This window comes from Hypomesus nipponensis, chromosome 27, assembly GCF_054491055.1.
Source record: "Hypomesus nipponensis isolate SF chromosome 27, ASM5449105v1, whole genome shotgun sequence".
Taxonomy (NCBI): Eukaryota; Metazoa; Chordata; class Actinopteri; order Osmeriformes; family Osmeridae; genus Hypomesus; species Hypomesus nipponensis.
This window is the reverse complement of record NC_140387.1, coordinates 13,676,930-13,692,010: the sequence shown is the minus strand read 5'-3', so window position 1 is coordinate 13,692,010 and position 15,081 is coordinate 13,676,930. Positions and strand designations below refer to the sequence as shown.

General features: G+C 41.1%; 1 protein-coding gene across 3 annotated transcripts in view; it reads right to left on the bottom strand.

Moving 5' to 3' along the window:
• Positions 1–15,081, bottom strand: part of fbn2 (fibrillin 2) — a 98,738-nt gene that overhangs the window by 82,869 nt on the left and 788 nt on the right. For 2 of the 3 annotated variants that reach the window (XM_084693495.1, XM_084693496.1), the window contains exons 2-6: positions 12,129–12,223; positions 11,663–11,745; positions 10,698–10,796; positions 9,779–9,874; positions 7,974–8,069 (exon numbers count right to left, since the gene is read on the bottom strand). In XM_084693495.1, the coding sequence (XP_084549621.1) occupies positions 7,974–8,069; positions 9,779–9,874; positions 10,698–10,796; positions 11,663–11,745; positions 12,129–12,223 (469 nt within the window). Of the gene's footprint in view, positions 1–7,973; positions 8,070–9,778; positions 9,875–10,697; positions 10,797–11,662; positions 11,746–12,128; positions 12,419–15,081 lie in introns of those variants that run through there. The other variant, XM_084693494.1, reaches the window with a different exon arrangement.

The window sequence follows — 15,081 nt, the reverse complement described above, 5'->3', positions numbered from 1 at the left end:
AAAATGTGCCATTTTGTGATGTGTATCATTATCGGCATATTAAAGGATGTATCAGGATATGTGATTTTGATCATATTGCACAACCCTACTGTGAATTTAAATGAAACAGCGCATTGTAGTTTATTTATTACCAAAGCATTTATCAGTAATACAATTAAAATGGGGACAATGTGAAAAATTGCTTTGCAGGTTGATTTAAGGTGTGCGCACCTACATTTTATGCCTATGCCCCTAAGATGTTCAGTTAGGGGCTATAGTGCTCCTTGTAAAAAAAAAAGGTTAGTCCGGAGCCCTGCACTATATTGTATTTATACTATAGATACATATGTTTGTTTGTGTTTATACTTGTGTTTGGATATGTGCGTGAAAATGTCTTGCATGTCTACCCATTTCTATCTGTGCGTTAGTGTGTTTGTGTTCGTATGTGTGACAAGTGTCACATGTATGCGTATGTCTCTGAGTGTGTACTTGTCTCTGTGTTTGTGTGAACTGTGTGATCTGTCTGTGTATGTGTGTCACTATACATTTTGCATCAACAGTTAAAACAGCTGCACTCAGGAGCAAGATCTCCCCAGCGCAATCCAGATTTAAACATGTTGCTGCTTCATTCAAGACTCACACAGTTTAAAGTGTGTTATAAACATTTACAAAGATGGGTTGTGGCCAACTGGAGCAGGGCAAAGGAGAGTACCCCGAATTTTAAGGGCTTTACATAACAAACAAATGGCTAAAACATTTCAGAGAGGATTAACTAATGCATTTTCCCTTCTCTATGGATAACTAGTAGTACAGTCAGTGTGACTCAATTTACTGCCGTAAAGTACAGTACTTAAGTGTGATAGCCATGCTGATTCTTAAACATATTCAATAATTATCACAGTAAACACAAAATGAAACAAATACAGTAAATAGCCTACTGAAAGCCAAAGTTTGATAGCTTAGTGTTCAGCTTTCTAACTAATTGAAGTGATTTTAGCATAAAACCAAATGTTTAAAATGCTATATCACATGTTCTTTTGTGTAACTACTAATGGGGGTTTGGGAATATAATCTGAAAATACAATCAACATACAGTAGCCTATTTTATATTCTAAACAAGAGAACGGTGCCTCAAAAAGTGCCTTTGAAATGTCTTCATTCATAGAACTTGCACGCTCTAGTAGTTTGACAAATCATTCATAGATGTAGTAGAATCATTGGGCTTTCATTAGAAGACAAACTAAATTAGAAAGGCCGTTTTAATTTTGGAGCAGGAAAAAAAGGGTACAAACCTGCGGCATTTCTACTGCAGTCTACTTTAGTGGCAGACACTGACATTTTCTCCTGAATAAACTCTCATCATGCAGTCTTTACTTTCCACTGCATTACAAAAATGATGCTATTTATAACCATGAATCAGAACATAAGGACTCAGAACTGTTTTTAAGTCAAGAAATAAATATTAATTAGTTTTTATTTGCCAACACACTAATGGCGGTAAATCATCCCTAAACTTTATCTGAGCTTCACTTGAACCTGTTCAACTAATTTGATCAAAGGCTGTGGAAAATGTAAGGGATAATGCCCGACAAGGTGCCCATTAAAGGTCACATGATATGCTGTTTTTCGATGCTTTTATATAGGCCATAGTGGTTCCCTATTACTGTTTCTGAAGTATCTTTCCCAAAATTCAGCCTTGGTGCATAATTACAGCCACTACGAGCAGTCCCACAATGAGCTTTCCTCAAAACGCACTGTTTCTGTGTCTGTAGCTTTAAATGCTAATGAGGAGGAGAGGGGCGGCAACATGCGCTAACGTTTACAACGGGTGTATCGCAATGGCTTGTAGCCCCCGTTGCTGTAAGATGCCTCAAATTTAGCCATTCTCATCTGATCACCCTGGTTTGCAGAGGTGCACACTCATAGTTATTTCAATGAGGAGAAAGGCGGATATCGCGAGCCATAACACCAACAGCAGAACGGTTATCCAAATAACAAAGAAGTGTACAACACTCGCGTTACAGCGTTTGTATTCACACACACAGTTGATGCCATCTACCTTTACATTAGCAACAGTAACTCAGCTGTTAGCTGCAGAGCTAATGTTACAGCCACATTCTAAGGGTAGCAAGCTACGTAACCATATACATACAGTAAAGCAACAAAATGATATAATGCTAGCGCTAGTTAACTTACTTGTCCAAGGTTTGTAGCTTGACCAAGGAGAGTTAGTAATGATCCAGAAGGTCAGCTTTGTATTGGCTCAAGTTGAGGAAACAGTAGTGGCTGAAATGTTTGGCGCAGACATACAAAACTTTGGGAAGTTGTGTCGGCGCATTTCCAGCGAAAATAAAATTAAGATACTGGTGGTGCAGAGGCTTGGATGAAGGAACTAAAAAAATACTTTTGATTTGTACATCCAATAGGGATGGGCATTCGATTAAATTGTCTTAATCGATTGTCGGGAGAATTAACGATCGATTTTCGATTAATCATCAACATTTTTATATTCCATTTACATTTAGTCATTTGGCGGACGCTCTTATCCAGAGCGACTTACAGTAAGTACAGGGACATTCCCCCGAGGCAAGTAGGGTGAAGTGTCTTGCCCATGAACACAACGTCATTTGGCTCGGCCGGGAATCGAACTGGCTACCTTCAGATTACTAGCCCGATTCCCTAACCGCTCAGCCACCTGACTCCTATATTAAAATTCACTATTTATAGGCTATAATAAAATGCAGTGAAAATAGAAAAAACAGCGTGTTTCCGCATTGAGATCTGTAGCTATTACAAGAAGAACCACTATTTCTGTAACTCCTAGAAGCGGAGCCGACAGCTAGAAGCCGGTGCTCACACACAACTGACCCTCGTTTTTTTCCGGCTAATTAACAAAGCTTCATAGAAAACTTCCCCCTCAACAATACTTAAGGGTAGCATATCCATCTCGATGGACTTGCAGATCCGTTGGGTAATTTTCTCTGCTCGTTGTGCATCGCAGCTCCTCGGTGCTAACACCGAGAGCAGGATGCACCGCCACTAACCAGGGTTGGATGTACGTTCTTCAAGTGGTACATCATTTGAGTCGTGGAGGAGTTGTATTTATACTCAGCTTTGCAGTGTTGGCAGTGAACAAAGTAATTTTTAAGTCAAAATAGTCTCACGCTACACTTCGCCCTGACCTCTTCATGTTTACTTTTGAAATACATGGAAACTCGCCGGTAGCTGAGTAGGCCTGTGGCTTTTTTTCCCAAACATTGGCTTTGTTTGGTAAAATGTTTAATTGCTGCTACATAGCGAAATCCATAGCATTCCTTCAAGACTCACACTACGCAACAGAACACGCATTAGTTTTATCGATGAACAAATAATGTCATCAATGAAATTCGTAATGATCGATAATCGATCGTCGATTTATTATGCCCATCCCTAACATCCAAACACTGAGCAACTGTTATGCTTCGTTCGTTTGCTAGCCATGATGTCTCTCCAGAAAAAAACGATATTGCACTTGCCTTTGCACGATCGTAGCTCAGTTTTCATGGGCGGGCCAGATTATCTGGGCAGGCAAAGCAGAGAGAAGGGCAGTAGCCTGGCTCCTTGAGACATCACAAGGAGGAGATTTTAAAACCGAGCGTTTGAGACTTCATTTTCTCAAAGGCGGAGAAAAATACCCAGGGCTTGGTTTACACCTATCGAAAATTCTAGCCACTGTGTGACCAAAGGCAGGCTAGGGGAACTCATATTAATGTTAAATAACGTCCTAAAGTGAAGTTTTCATGTCATGTGACCTTTAACATAAAATAATGGCCTCCGCGGAAGCAACTGTTCGACGCACTTGCAAATTTTTTTTTTTACAAACGTTAATTTATGTTTTCATGCGTTTTGCAATAAAGTTAGCCAACTCTAATTTTTATAGTTCACTCAGTTCATAGAACCAACACCGGTTGGTTATGCACTACGCATGCATGCATTACCTGTGTAAGTTTCTATCTAAACTCTCGAGTTGACATATTGTCATAGACATTGAACATTCTTTAGGCTTCAAATCAGCTGACGTCGCTAAGCAACGGAGTACGCTGGGGTTGAAAAGTTACCGGACTACTTGCGGAGTGCTACGAAAGACGTGAATCAGAAGCAAGAAGGCCACTTTCCTTGACAGCGGTCTGTTATTCATAGCAACGGTCTGTTATCAGAAGATATCAGACCGCAGAACGTTGGGAAGCCCATTCAAGTGAATGAGGCTTTCTACAGCGTTAAGAACAGCCGTGTAATAACTTGTGAAAGTAACTTGTGACCACATAATGATTCCAGAAACATATTTGGGAATTCACAGGAAATGACTGAGAATGTACGCTACAAGAAATGATATGAGAGTGAGCACAGGACTGTTGTGAACACAATGGCATTGTTGTATTGATACATTGTTATCAAAAACCAAGCACACTAGCCTGTGAGTTTAAGTGTGCTCAGCACAGTAGGCTACAGTACATCACTTGAATAGAAATGTAAATCCTGAGACAAAATAGAGCTATAAATACAACTACCCAGCTAGTAAACATGTTAATGATTAACAATTAATAATTGATTAATTGCCGTTAAGAATTTAACGGTTAAAAATGTATGAACCAACAACGTTTACTGTCTGCCTAGTTAGTCTAGAAATGGCAGTGCTTGCCTGATCTGTGTATTTGTGTATTTTGAATGGGATTTTAGCGAGGCCCCTCATCCCTGCGAGGCCCCCCCGCGGTGCGGGGGCTGCGGGGGTAATCTTTACGGGCCTGTGTGCCACATTCTGCCAGTTTTGTAACTCCACTGCAATGCCTTAGCTCACACGCTCGGGACCAGATGTCGCCAAATATGACGTTTACGGCTAGTTGCTAGTTTACGAGTTTCGGAGCTAGGAACAAGGCGAGCCACTGTTCTGCGCAAAACCGGACGAGTAGGTCTGGAAATATGGCGCTCTCGCTTGCCTCACTGCGCCACTGAGCACTTTTCATAGAAATAAATGGGTACACCATCTTGAAAGAGCAGGCTTGCTGTGCCTACTGTATAAAAGTATATGGCTACTACACCAGGCAGTGGATGGAAGAATGGCGGCAAAACCTGAAGATTTATATGTAGGCCTTACAGTGCGTTCACACTGCAGTGACGTGAATCGCTTGCCATCGCTCGCCAGGCTACTACTGTAACTGGCTAGAACAAAGTTACGTAATTTGACGACAGACTGAATTTGAAAGTACAAAAAAAACACCAGGAGCACCGACAACGTCGGAAAACCTGCGCTAGGCCTCATTCTTTTTATTAATGTCTCTGTACAAATACAGGGACGTATCGTACAGGACTGGATATGCAGCCACACAGGCGATTAGCTTCTCCTCCATCTTAAAAACTGAAAGCTAGAAATGTTTACCATGGTTGCTACGTTACGAGAAACAAGAAAACACTGCAATTGACCATCGTTAGCGGAAATCGCTCCTCATTTGCATAAAGTTGAGAAAATCTTAACTTGATTGTGTCGCTACCCACAATGCACGAGCAAATGATTCGCCTGGCTCCATAGAAAATGAATGGAAAACATGTTGTCGCTCGCATCGCGTCACTGCAGCGTAAACGCACAGTCAGTGATATTGATGAATGGGGGCCTCATCCAACAATCCAATTATGTGTAGTATCACTCTGTGCTTCATACCTGAAAATATTGTTTTTTTGCACTACCTTTTTTATATACATTGATATATTTTTGTCATATACCTTAGTTATGTTACTGTCTGTATTTGCACTACGTTACACAACTTAAAAATAGTGTAAAAAAATTGTTTTTAATTATATTGAGTATCGAGTATTTTCCTGGGTGTCGGTATTGAGTTTGAAATTCTATTATCATGACAAGCCTAACCAGCCTTACACTTTAAGTTTCATAGAAAACCCACCATCCGCTACCATCCCAGTCAACAATTCCTGACAAATGCCTACTTGCCTGCTACAACTGTACGTCTAATGAGTAGCATCCATTGAGAGCTCAATAATGCCTTTTCATCAAACACATAATACTTAAGTAAACGATTCTCACCTGGCACAGCTGTTGTTGGAGAAACCACAGCTGTACACAGGTCACTGACTAGAGCAGACACTGTCACACTTCCTCTTTAAGACTCTTTCCCACAGTCTGTCCATTAAAATCATACATCTATCTCATCCAAGGCCAAGAATACAACCACATCTAGTTTCAAGTAGTTGATGTCATGGAAAATGCTGAATACAGACAATTTATCTTAAGGTTCTCTTTTGTTCATTCTGGCCCATTTAATAAATAAAAAACTGGGGTAGTAGAGTCAAGACCACAGAAGGTTTTCCATAAGTAGGTTGACTAAATATGGAAGGAAGTTCATCCAATTCCATTCAAGTCACGTGAGAGTAGACCTACGATTACAGTAGGTATAACTCTTGACATGTTCAACCCTAGCCTTCGTTCTGATTAATTCCTCATCTGGTCCTGTCATTACACATGCATATCCAGAAGCTACAAAGACCTTCACCTTAGCCTGTCAAAAGACACACCTATCCATCTTCAACAATTATACTGTGTTCAAGCAGGCCAGAGTGCAAGTGAAGACAACCCTGTCCCAGACTCCCAGTCCAAGTTTGGGGATTTCTGATCAGCTAAGAGTGGAGGGAGGGAGGAAGGACATGAAAAGCATTCCTTCTCCATTGATTGAAGGGTGATCTGGTGGCAAGACAAAGGAGAGTTCCAGTTGTTAAACACCTGCCAATCCATCCAGGACATTCTAAATCAACCATGTCAAAAGGGGTCTCTTATTTATGAGGTATGGCTTATTAGGGTGACAGGAAAAAACAAAACAAGGTGTGGGCAACTGCACATCTGACTGTCCATTGATCTATCTACAGTATATACAGGGTATGTTGAATAATTGAGAGAAATGATCGACTATCTGTGGGAAATGGAAAGAGTGGAGAATAGAAGAGAAATCGAGACATTGTGAAATAGAACTTTGTTCTACCAGGTGCAAGACCACTCAAAGAACATATCCCAATTATATAATCTCCTGAATCCGTTAAGTTTTAGCTGGCAGCAGTTCCTCAGTGCACTCAAGCAATGTTTGACTACATCCACATATGTGTGTGTGTGTGTGTGTGTGCGTGCACACACACAGAGCTATAATGGCTTTTCCCAGAGCTATACCACTGGAGGGGTAGTAAATAAACCAGGGCAGTGAGGAGCTGACCCACTGCAGAGTCAAAGCCAGTGAATCATGAAGCATTGCTTGCCAAAACCAGGTAGGAACAACCGATGTGACATTGTCAACAGAAGCAATAGAGGAAGAAAAAGCATGAGTGAGAGAGATAGAGAAGCAACAGAGTAGTCATTATGGTAATGACTAGTGTGAATGTCACCTTTTAAACAATTAATACATTAAATTGTTTTTCATATAAATATATTTTGGCAACTCATGATGTTTGTTGTGATTTGACTGATGTTTAAGATAATCAAAAACCTGATTGAATCCTGTTAAGCAACTGAGGATAGAAAATTCCTTATGGTATTCCTTATGATTACAGTGAAATTAAAATTAGATCAAAACAGGGCTGAAAAAAACACCTTTTAAACTCTTCTAAAAGGCTACACGTCAGAGCTCATGCGCATAAAGACTTGCATGTTCACACCTTGAAAACAGATGTTTAAAAGGGGAGAGGGTTGTAAAATAGCTAAAGGGGGTAAAAAGAAAGCCAACAACAGGCTTGCATGAATGAGAAGACAAAAACAGGGCAAAAATGACAAAAAAAGAGATGGAGGGCAAAACAAAGAAACGGAAAGACAGATTGGAGAAAGAAAAAGGGTCAACCTCTTTAGCGGCTTAGTAGTCACATCCTTTGTGAGATAGTGAGATAGTGAGATTGTCAAAATAAAGAGGGACGGAGAGTAAATAACCAAGTTTTCATACCGAGTTTTCACACAGACTCTAGGCTCTTACCTCTCTCACACTGTGGCCCGGTGAATCCGTATACACACGCGCACCGGTTGGGTCCGATGCAGCGCCCACCATTCTGGCATTTGTTCTCGCAGATGGCTGAAAGGCAAACCAAGAAAGAGCACACAGAGTGTTAGTGACACACATCAACTTGCACAGTCATACAGTAAACAGACTGACTCATTTACACACACTTGAAAAAGACATGAGCTGAAGAAAAGACTCACAGTGTACTCAAACTCACAGATCCTTCATTTTCCATGATCTTTGTCAAACAATGATTTGAGAATTGGGTCAGATTCCACTGCTTTACAATTGTTTCTGTGTTTTTCCTTTTTAAAAGCCACACCAGGCTGTTTGTGTTGCCACTTTGATAAACAGAATTTGGGAGCAATGGGTCATTTTGCTCCTCAGAGTCAAACAGTAAAATTACAATCAGCGAAGAGCATAGAACACTTGAAGCCCCATCAAATTCAATGGGCGTCTGAATGACACTAGTCAGCTATGAGAGCCGATGGCAAGGTGTAGCTGTAGACATCAAGGCCTTGTTAAGCTGTCTAAACAGTGTTTTCTCCACTTCCTTCTCTTTGACAACACAACTGTTGGAAGTTGTTGGATGGAAACCCAATGGCTCATTCCCCACCCCCAACCCTGACTGGAATAACCATGTGTAGTGCAGAGAGGGCCGTCCCTTTGTAGCATAAATCAAACATTACTGTGCACATTCTAGCGCTTTTTCCTGTCTGTATTCCTCTCCCTACCACTCCTCCAACACCACTCAACAAGCACTGGGGAAAAATCTGACCTGGGCTGAAATGTTCCAGGCTCTCCATCTTACCACTCTAAAGCCAACTAACCCTAAACCTAAAGCCTGGGGTGGGCGACACCTTGTCTTTCCCCCCCACTCTTTGTCTTCCTAATTCATGATTAGTCAGTTATAAACACAGGCATTAATTCTCTGTCACAAACACAAATACATACAAACTCTGTCTAGCACTGTCACAACTACTCTCTCTCTACACACACACACACTTTCATTCTTTATATCTCAGTCTTTATATCTCACACAGCCCCAGAATTTCCTGAAATGAGGGCTTCCAGATGACACCAGCTGGCTGCTGTCAGGGGTTTGCAGTGTTGGCCTCTCCTACCCTCTGATCACCCTGGGAGGGGGAGGATCTGTAACCGCGATCTAAACACCCCAGCTGAGGTGGCTTAGTTTATGATGGGGCAGGACCTTGTCAGTTATCAATCTGTTTATATGCATGCACCTTTAGCCTCTATGAAGACAGACGACTAATAGTAGCCAGGGCTGCATCTTGGGTTGTTGCTGATGTAGGCTGTGAGGACGGACAAGATTGGAAGCTTTTTTTGTTGTTGCTAAGATACATTTGTTCAGGAACTTAAATGTGATGTTAAATTGTGCAGTATAAAAAAACAGAATCATGAACTATGATGGTGGTCATGGGTTGCATTTACAAAAATATGCCACCCATATCTTTGAGATTATGGATGCTACATTAAAACTAGAACAGTAGGAGGTAGTAGGCCTGTGGAGTTAGTATAGCTGTGACAGAGTTGTGTATAGTTGTGACACTCTAGTTGTGGGGTCTTATGGTTGTACAACAGATAAGATGAGACGCCTTAAAGCTTCAGAGAACTCTGTTGGCTGGATGCTGTAGGTTTACATCTGTGTGCCCAGTGTTTTTGCTTTTTAAATCATACAGTAACTGTTTCCTCGCAAGGACTAGAATCCAGAGAATACCCAACTAAACTCAGAAAGGTACTGCATGTGTGAGTATACTCACGTTGTCCACAATATATCCCGGTATAACCCTTGGAGCACTGACATTGGTCCTCAGTACAGATTCCACCGTTCATACAACGGATATTACACTGCGGGGCTGAAACACAAGAGCCATCACAGTATGTCACCAATACAAATTGTTTTGTATAAGCACAAAGCATTAGTGTTTTATTTTGTCAGAGAACGTTGCAGAGTGGTTGCCAATTACATTATGGTGGTACTGCTTGTTAGTGGCTATCAGATTTGGTGTCATTCAAATACTGTGCACGTTCTAATACAGAATGTCGATTTCTTTGTCAGTTTGGTGTTTGAGAGGGAGGACTGACTTAAAGCTAGGATAGGTAATGTTTTGTCATATTTTCTGAACTAGACTTCACATCCTGATAGCATTCAATAAATCAAATGCTTTGGCTGGTGTGGCTGTCGCAGGGCTGTAATAAACAGAGTCAGGTGGCTGAGCGGTTAGGGCATCGGGCTAGTAATCTGAAGGTTGCCAGTTCAATTCCTGGCCGGGGCACATGATGTTGTATCCTTGTGCAAGACACTTCACCTTACTTGCTTCATGGGGCGTCTGCTAAATTACTAAATGTAAACACAACCCATGTGTTCGGACCAAATGCATTGATTGGACAGCATTTGGACCAAATGCAATGATTGGAGTGTTTTTGAAGGGAGAGGGTGGGATATTTGGGGTTGGATACCAATATTGCTAGTTTTGCAAAACGTACCTACCCTGCCCTTAAGGATGAATAACCTTTAAAACTCCTGTGTACATCTCTAAACAAAACCAATGCAACAACCTTTAAATACTTGGATCATTTTATGGCTCGGCCATTGATACTTTCTCATGAATAGGAACCATCAAACAGGAACTGTTAGTAGGTTAACCATGTAGCTTATGGATGTGGGTGAGCACTTACTGGATTTGTTCCCGCAGGACGGGGAGATTTGGCCGCTGGGACACGTACACATGTTGGGACGAGAGCAGAATCCGTTGCCACAGCTGTTTCTGCAAATGGCTTTGAGAGAAGGAGGATATACACAGGAGGATGTCAGCATGTAAACAAAAATTGTTAGATAGACCCAGTTTTGGGAAAGTGTCTTGATAAATGGACTAGTCTGAGGGGCGGTACTGTCAAACAGAGTATAAAACACATGGGATGTGATGGAATACCCACAAGGACGTTGGTTAATAATGAATACTCAAAACGTTATTCAAAGTATCATTTAAATAACAACATGGAAAAGCTATAAAACCCACTGACTTGATGTACAGTACATACAGTAAACTGTACATGCCACTGTTGTATTTTGAGTGAACGGAATGCAGCATCTATAAAACTATGAATGTATTAGGCACTTCCAGACAAAAAGAATTGAATATTACAGCTGTGCAAGCAAATTAACTGCAGAGTTTTTAGTTTAGGGCTGACTTAATCCAAGTCTGGGATACTGGCCCTTAAAGGTGATTTCATCAGACACCTAATATTGATATTTCAATATATGGCGACCCTGGACATACCCCCCACACCCAATCTCCCTTGGCCTTTATCCAGACTCAACAGACTTAGCAAGATGACAGTCCAATGCCTCCAGCATGAACCATATAAGGAAGCACAATTGAGCTTTGGGCTGCTTTAACACTTTCAGTATTATGTTGTTTCTGAGCTATTATGTTCTGTTACACTGGATCTGTTACTATAAAGTTAACAGAATATACAGTCGGCAAAAGTGCAATGTAAATGTTTGTGCCCCCTCTCGGTGAAAATATGTCAGAGACTCAGCGCTTCACACGTGTCCCACTGACAACATTCTGAGCAGAGAGAAAGACAGAGAGAGAGAAAGAGATGGATACTCTTATCGCAACATCTGTTGCACTACTTACGCACAATACACTGGTTGCCCCCTGGTAGAGTTTTCCAACCTGGGCAGCAATAGGAGTGAAAACGAGATCCACACACATTTGGCCTGTTATGAAGCAGTGGGGAACAAATAGTTGATCAACTACAAATGATTGAGAAATGCTATCAGACATACAACCTAAAAGGTTGTTTCTAATGACCTCCAATTCAATAATTACATTTAGGGGCATTAAGGGAAATTGGACATGCACATTTCTAACAATACATGATATGCAAAGTAGAGCAGTAGAACAGTTCATGATAGACAAATCCATTTTAATTGATGGATGACTATTGAGGTTACTTTTCCATTACTATAGAAACTAAAATATGTTGTTTACTATGCTTGCCATAGCCTTACTGACGGTAGTTGGGTTAATTGAGATGCGACATGATATGGGACAAATTGTTTTTATATTTTTATAAACGTAAGTGGTTTATCTTTCTCACCCTCGTAAAGACTCTTGTTTTCCTCTTCTCCTCACTCGACTCGATGAGGAAGGCAACTCATCCACCTTGAAGGTTCTACCCTGAGTTATAGGGTTCTGTCCAGAAACGTTTTCTATCAGTAAACCCGTTAAAGTCACCAGTCCAACCAAGCAAGGAAAAATCCTCTTACTCCACATTCTCAACAAACCTTGAATTAAATTTTCGGATATAAAAAAGTTGTGTTATTGTAGCCAATACTGGGAAATGTCTTGCAAATTGCTACAATAAGCGCATTGTCCACTGTCGTCCACTGTCGCGATACCTGTTACTCGTTCAGAAAAGGACTAACTGAGAATTGAAGATAATGACTACACAGGCGCTCCAGCAGCTCTTTTTCCGATGTCAGCGCGGGAAATAGTACACCTCTCTTGACGATGTAGCCTACCTCTGCAACGGGTGAGTCGGACGACTGCAACTTTCCAAGGTTTAGGACGTGCTACAATGAAATGCCACCCTGCACTATGAACGTGCATAGCCCAAGAGACAGGGCAGACGTTCCACTGACTTAAGAGGTCCCTTGAGAAAGGTTGCACGTGCAAAGCATGTTTACATTTTCGCTCAAGGCTAAGGCTAGCTGAGTGGGACACGCTGTCGGGTTCATTCTTATGTGTATTAACTTTATATCTTTTTAGATATACCGCAGGGGCGTAGCCACGAGTCAGCGTGGGGGCTAGGCCCCCATATTTATTGTATTATTTTTAGTTGGAAGTGCAGCAGCCTAATCTAAATGTGGATATATTATTGAGCAGTGAAAATCTGTTGCATTTCCCCAAGTATAAAAAAAATTGTTAACTAAATACATGCATTATGCATTAAATAAATTACTGAAGGATTGGTTGCTTATGGCCTTAAGTCTAAGGAAGCTTCACATTTTTCTCTTCATAAAAAGCTTGCACATGGTCTTGTGTGGGTAATCTGTAATTTCCCCATCATTCATGCAGGTTGTTTGGTCTCCCCTCTGGCATTTGAAATTAAAGTATGCTGGGCACAGTATTTCCTGAGTAGCAATCCGGAACACATGCACAAACTGCTCAGGGGCCATAGTTGTATCTAAATGATTGACTTGACTATTTCATTGAATTATCATGCTTACCATCATTTAAAACAATTTACTTTGGTTTGAAAAGATTGCATGGGTATTTGAAATGCCATGTGTAGCTGTCATCTATGCGGAGCAGTGTAGGATTAGAATTAATCTTTTGCTTATGCAACTACCAGTGAAATGCTCATACATACATAGGCTACTGGAAATACTCTGTATGCACAATCATATGAGATGTGTAGGTATGTACAATGTTTCCCATATGTCTGTATACATGTTTCAAGTTTCAACATACAAGTTTGTATGTGTACTTATAGTACGTTTTAGTTATATACGCATGCAGCTTCTGTATGTTGATGTACTGATTTTTACTGACCTCCGGTGGTAAGAACACAGAACTACACAAATGGATGTTCTGTATGTTTTTATAATACCGTTTGTTAATGAAAGTAGTATCAGGAACAAACATGATATTGGGCACAAATCTGTTGACATGAGTACTACTATAGCCTAATTTAAATGAGAATTGTGTTAGAAGTAGCCTACTCATTCTATTATCTTTAATAGGCTACATTAGAAATGTACATCTCTCTAATAATGCCAGGAATCTGTGTGTGTGCATGTACAAATTAAAATGGGTTTAGTTTGCCACGATCAACTCAAGAACCGAGCGCTCTGAAAAGTTCATATTTCGCATGTGTCCTCTTTATAATCCAAGTGCAGTGTGCAGGAGTGTAGTGATGTTGTTTTAGGGGCGGATCTACCGTGGTGGCAACTGCTAACCTAAAAATAGCCTTGCCACCCCAGTGGGCAGCTTTGAAAACAATGAAAAGTTATGACTCATCGGACATTTGTGAGAGTAAATTTCTAATATCTGACTACATGTGAATCCAGCACAGAAGACTCCAACCACCCTCCCCACTCCTCCGGGACATTTGCGAGAGCGAATTTCTAATATCCAAGCCCAAACTGTTTTCTGTGTAGCCTGACGTCATACTCATAATTCTAGTCAGAATATGAGTCTGATAACTCTCCGTTGGGCTGTGACTATGGGGCATGTTTCAACAGAACTCATAAAACAAATGCCTCTTCGCTCAATTGGATAGACCTACAACCAATCATAGCAACGTAATATGTTGTTTGTTGAAAACAAATTCAACCCAAGCGCTCTTTCGTGACGTTGTTGATTACGTTACTGTTGATCATCTGTCCATCGTCATATAAAGCCCGCCCTGGCAATTTCATTGGTCCGCCCAGCTCCTGGTTTTATATAGTTTGTCCCTGATACGAGCCCCTCCAGACCTAGCCTGGCTCTGCCCTACTATGTACTTCCGCTCAATTTGGATTTTGCTTCTGTACTAGGTCTGGGAGCTAGGCTCTGAAGTCGGTTTCTAGAAAACACATTTTTTGTAGGTCCAATCAGCGAACAGAGGGAGTGGCTGAGAACGATGACGTTAATGTTGTGCACTAGTTTGAGTAGTTCAGTAATGGCGGCGGAGAAAGATGCGAGCGAAACTATTCTGCGGTTGTGGCAGCAACGCTGCCGAATATCCATAGGTTAAAGCCAGAGCAAGAACATTCCCCGCCTTCAAGGAAGTTAACGTTTGTCGATTGAGATATCCCAGACCCTCGGTACAAATTAAATGTACGAGGGTCTGTTTCGGACCAGGCTACTCCAGACCCAACTTGCCAACCAAATCTTTATTGTGGGCGGGTTTAAATTGGGCTGGAAGCCAGGCTATTTTCTGTGGTTATTCAGACTGAAAATCTGCGGAATTCCGATAGCCTTCCTGTTCTTATGTTAGAGCGACAGCGACCAAGGATATTACACAATAGTTCGACGCAAAATATGGTCGATTGAATGCAGACTTT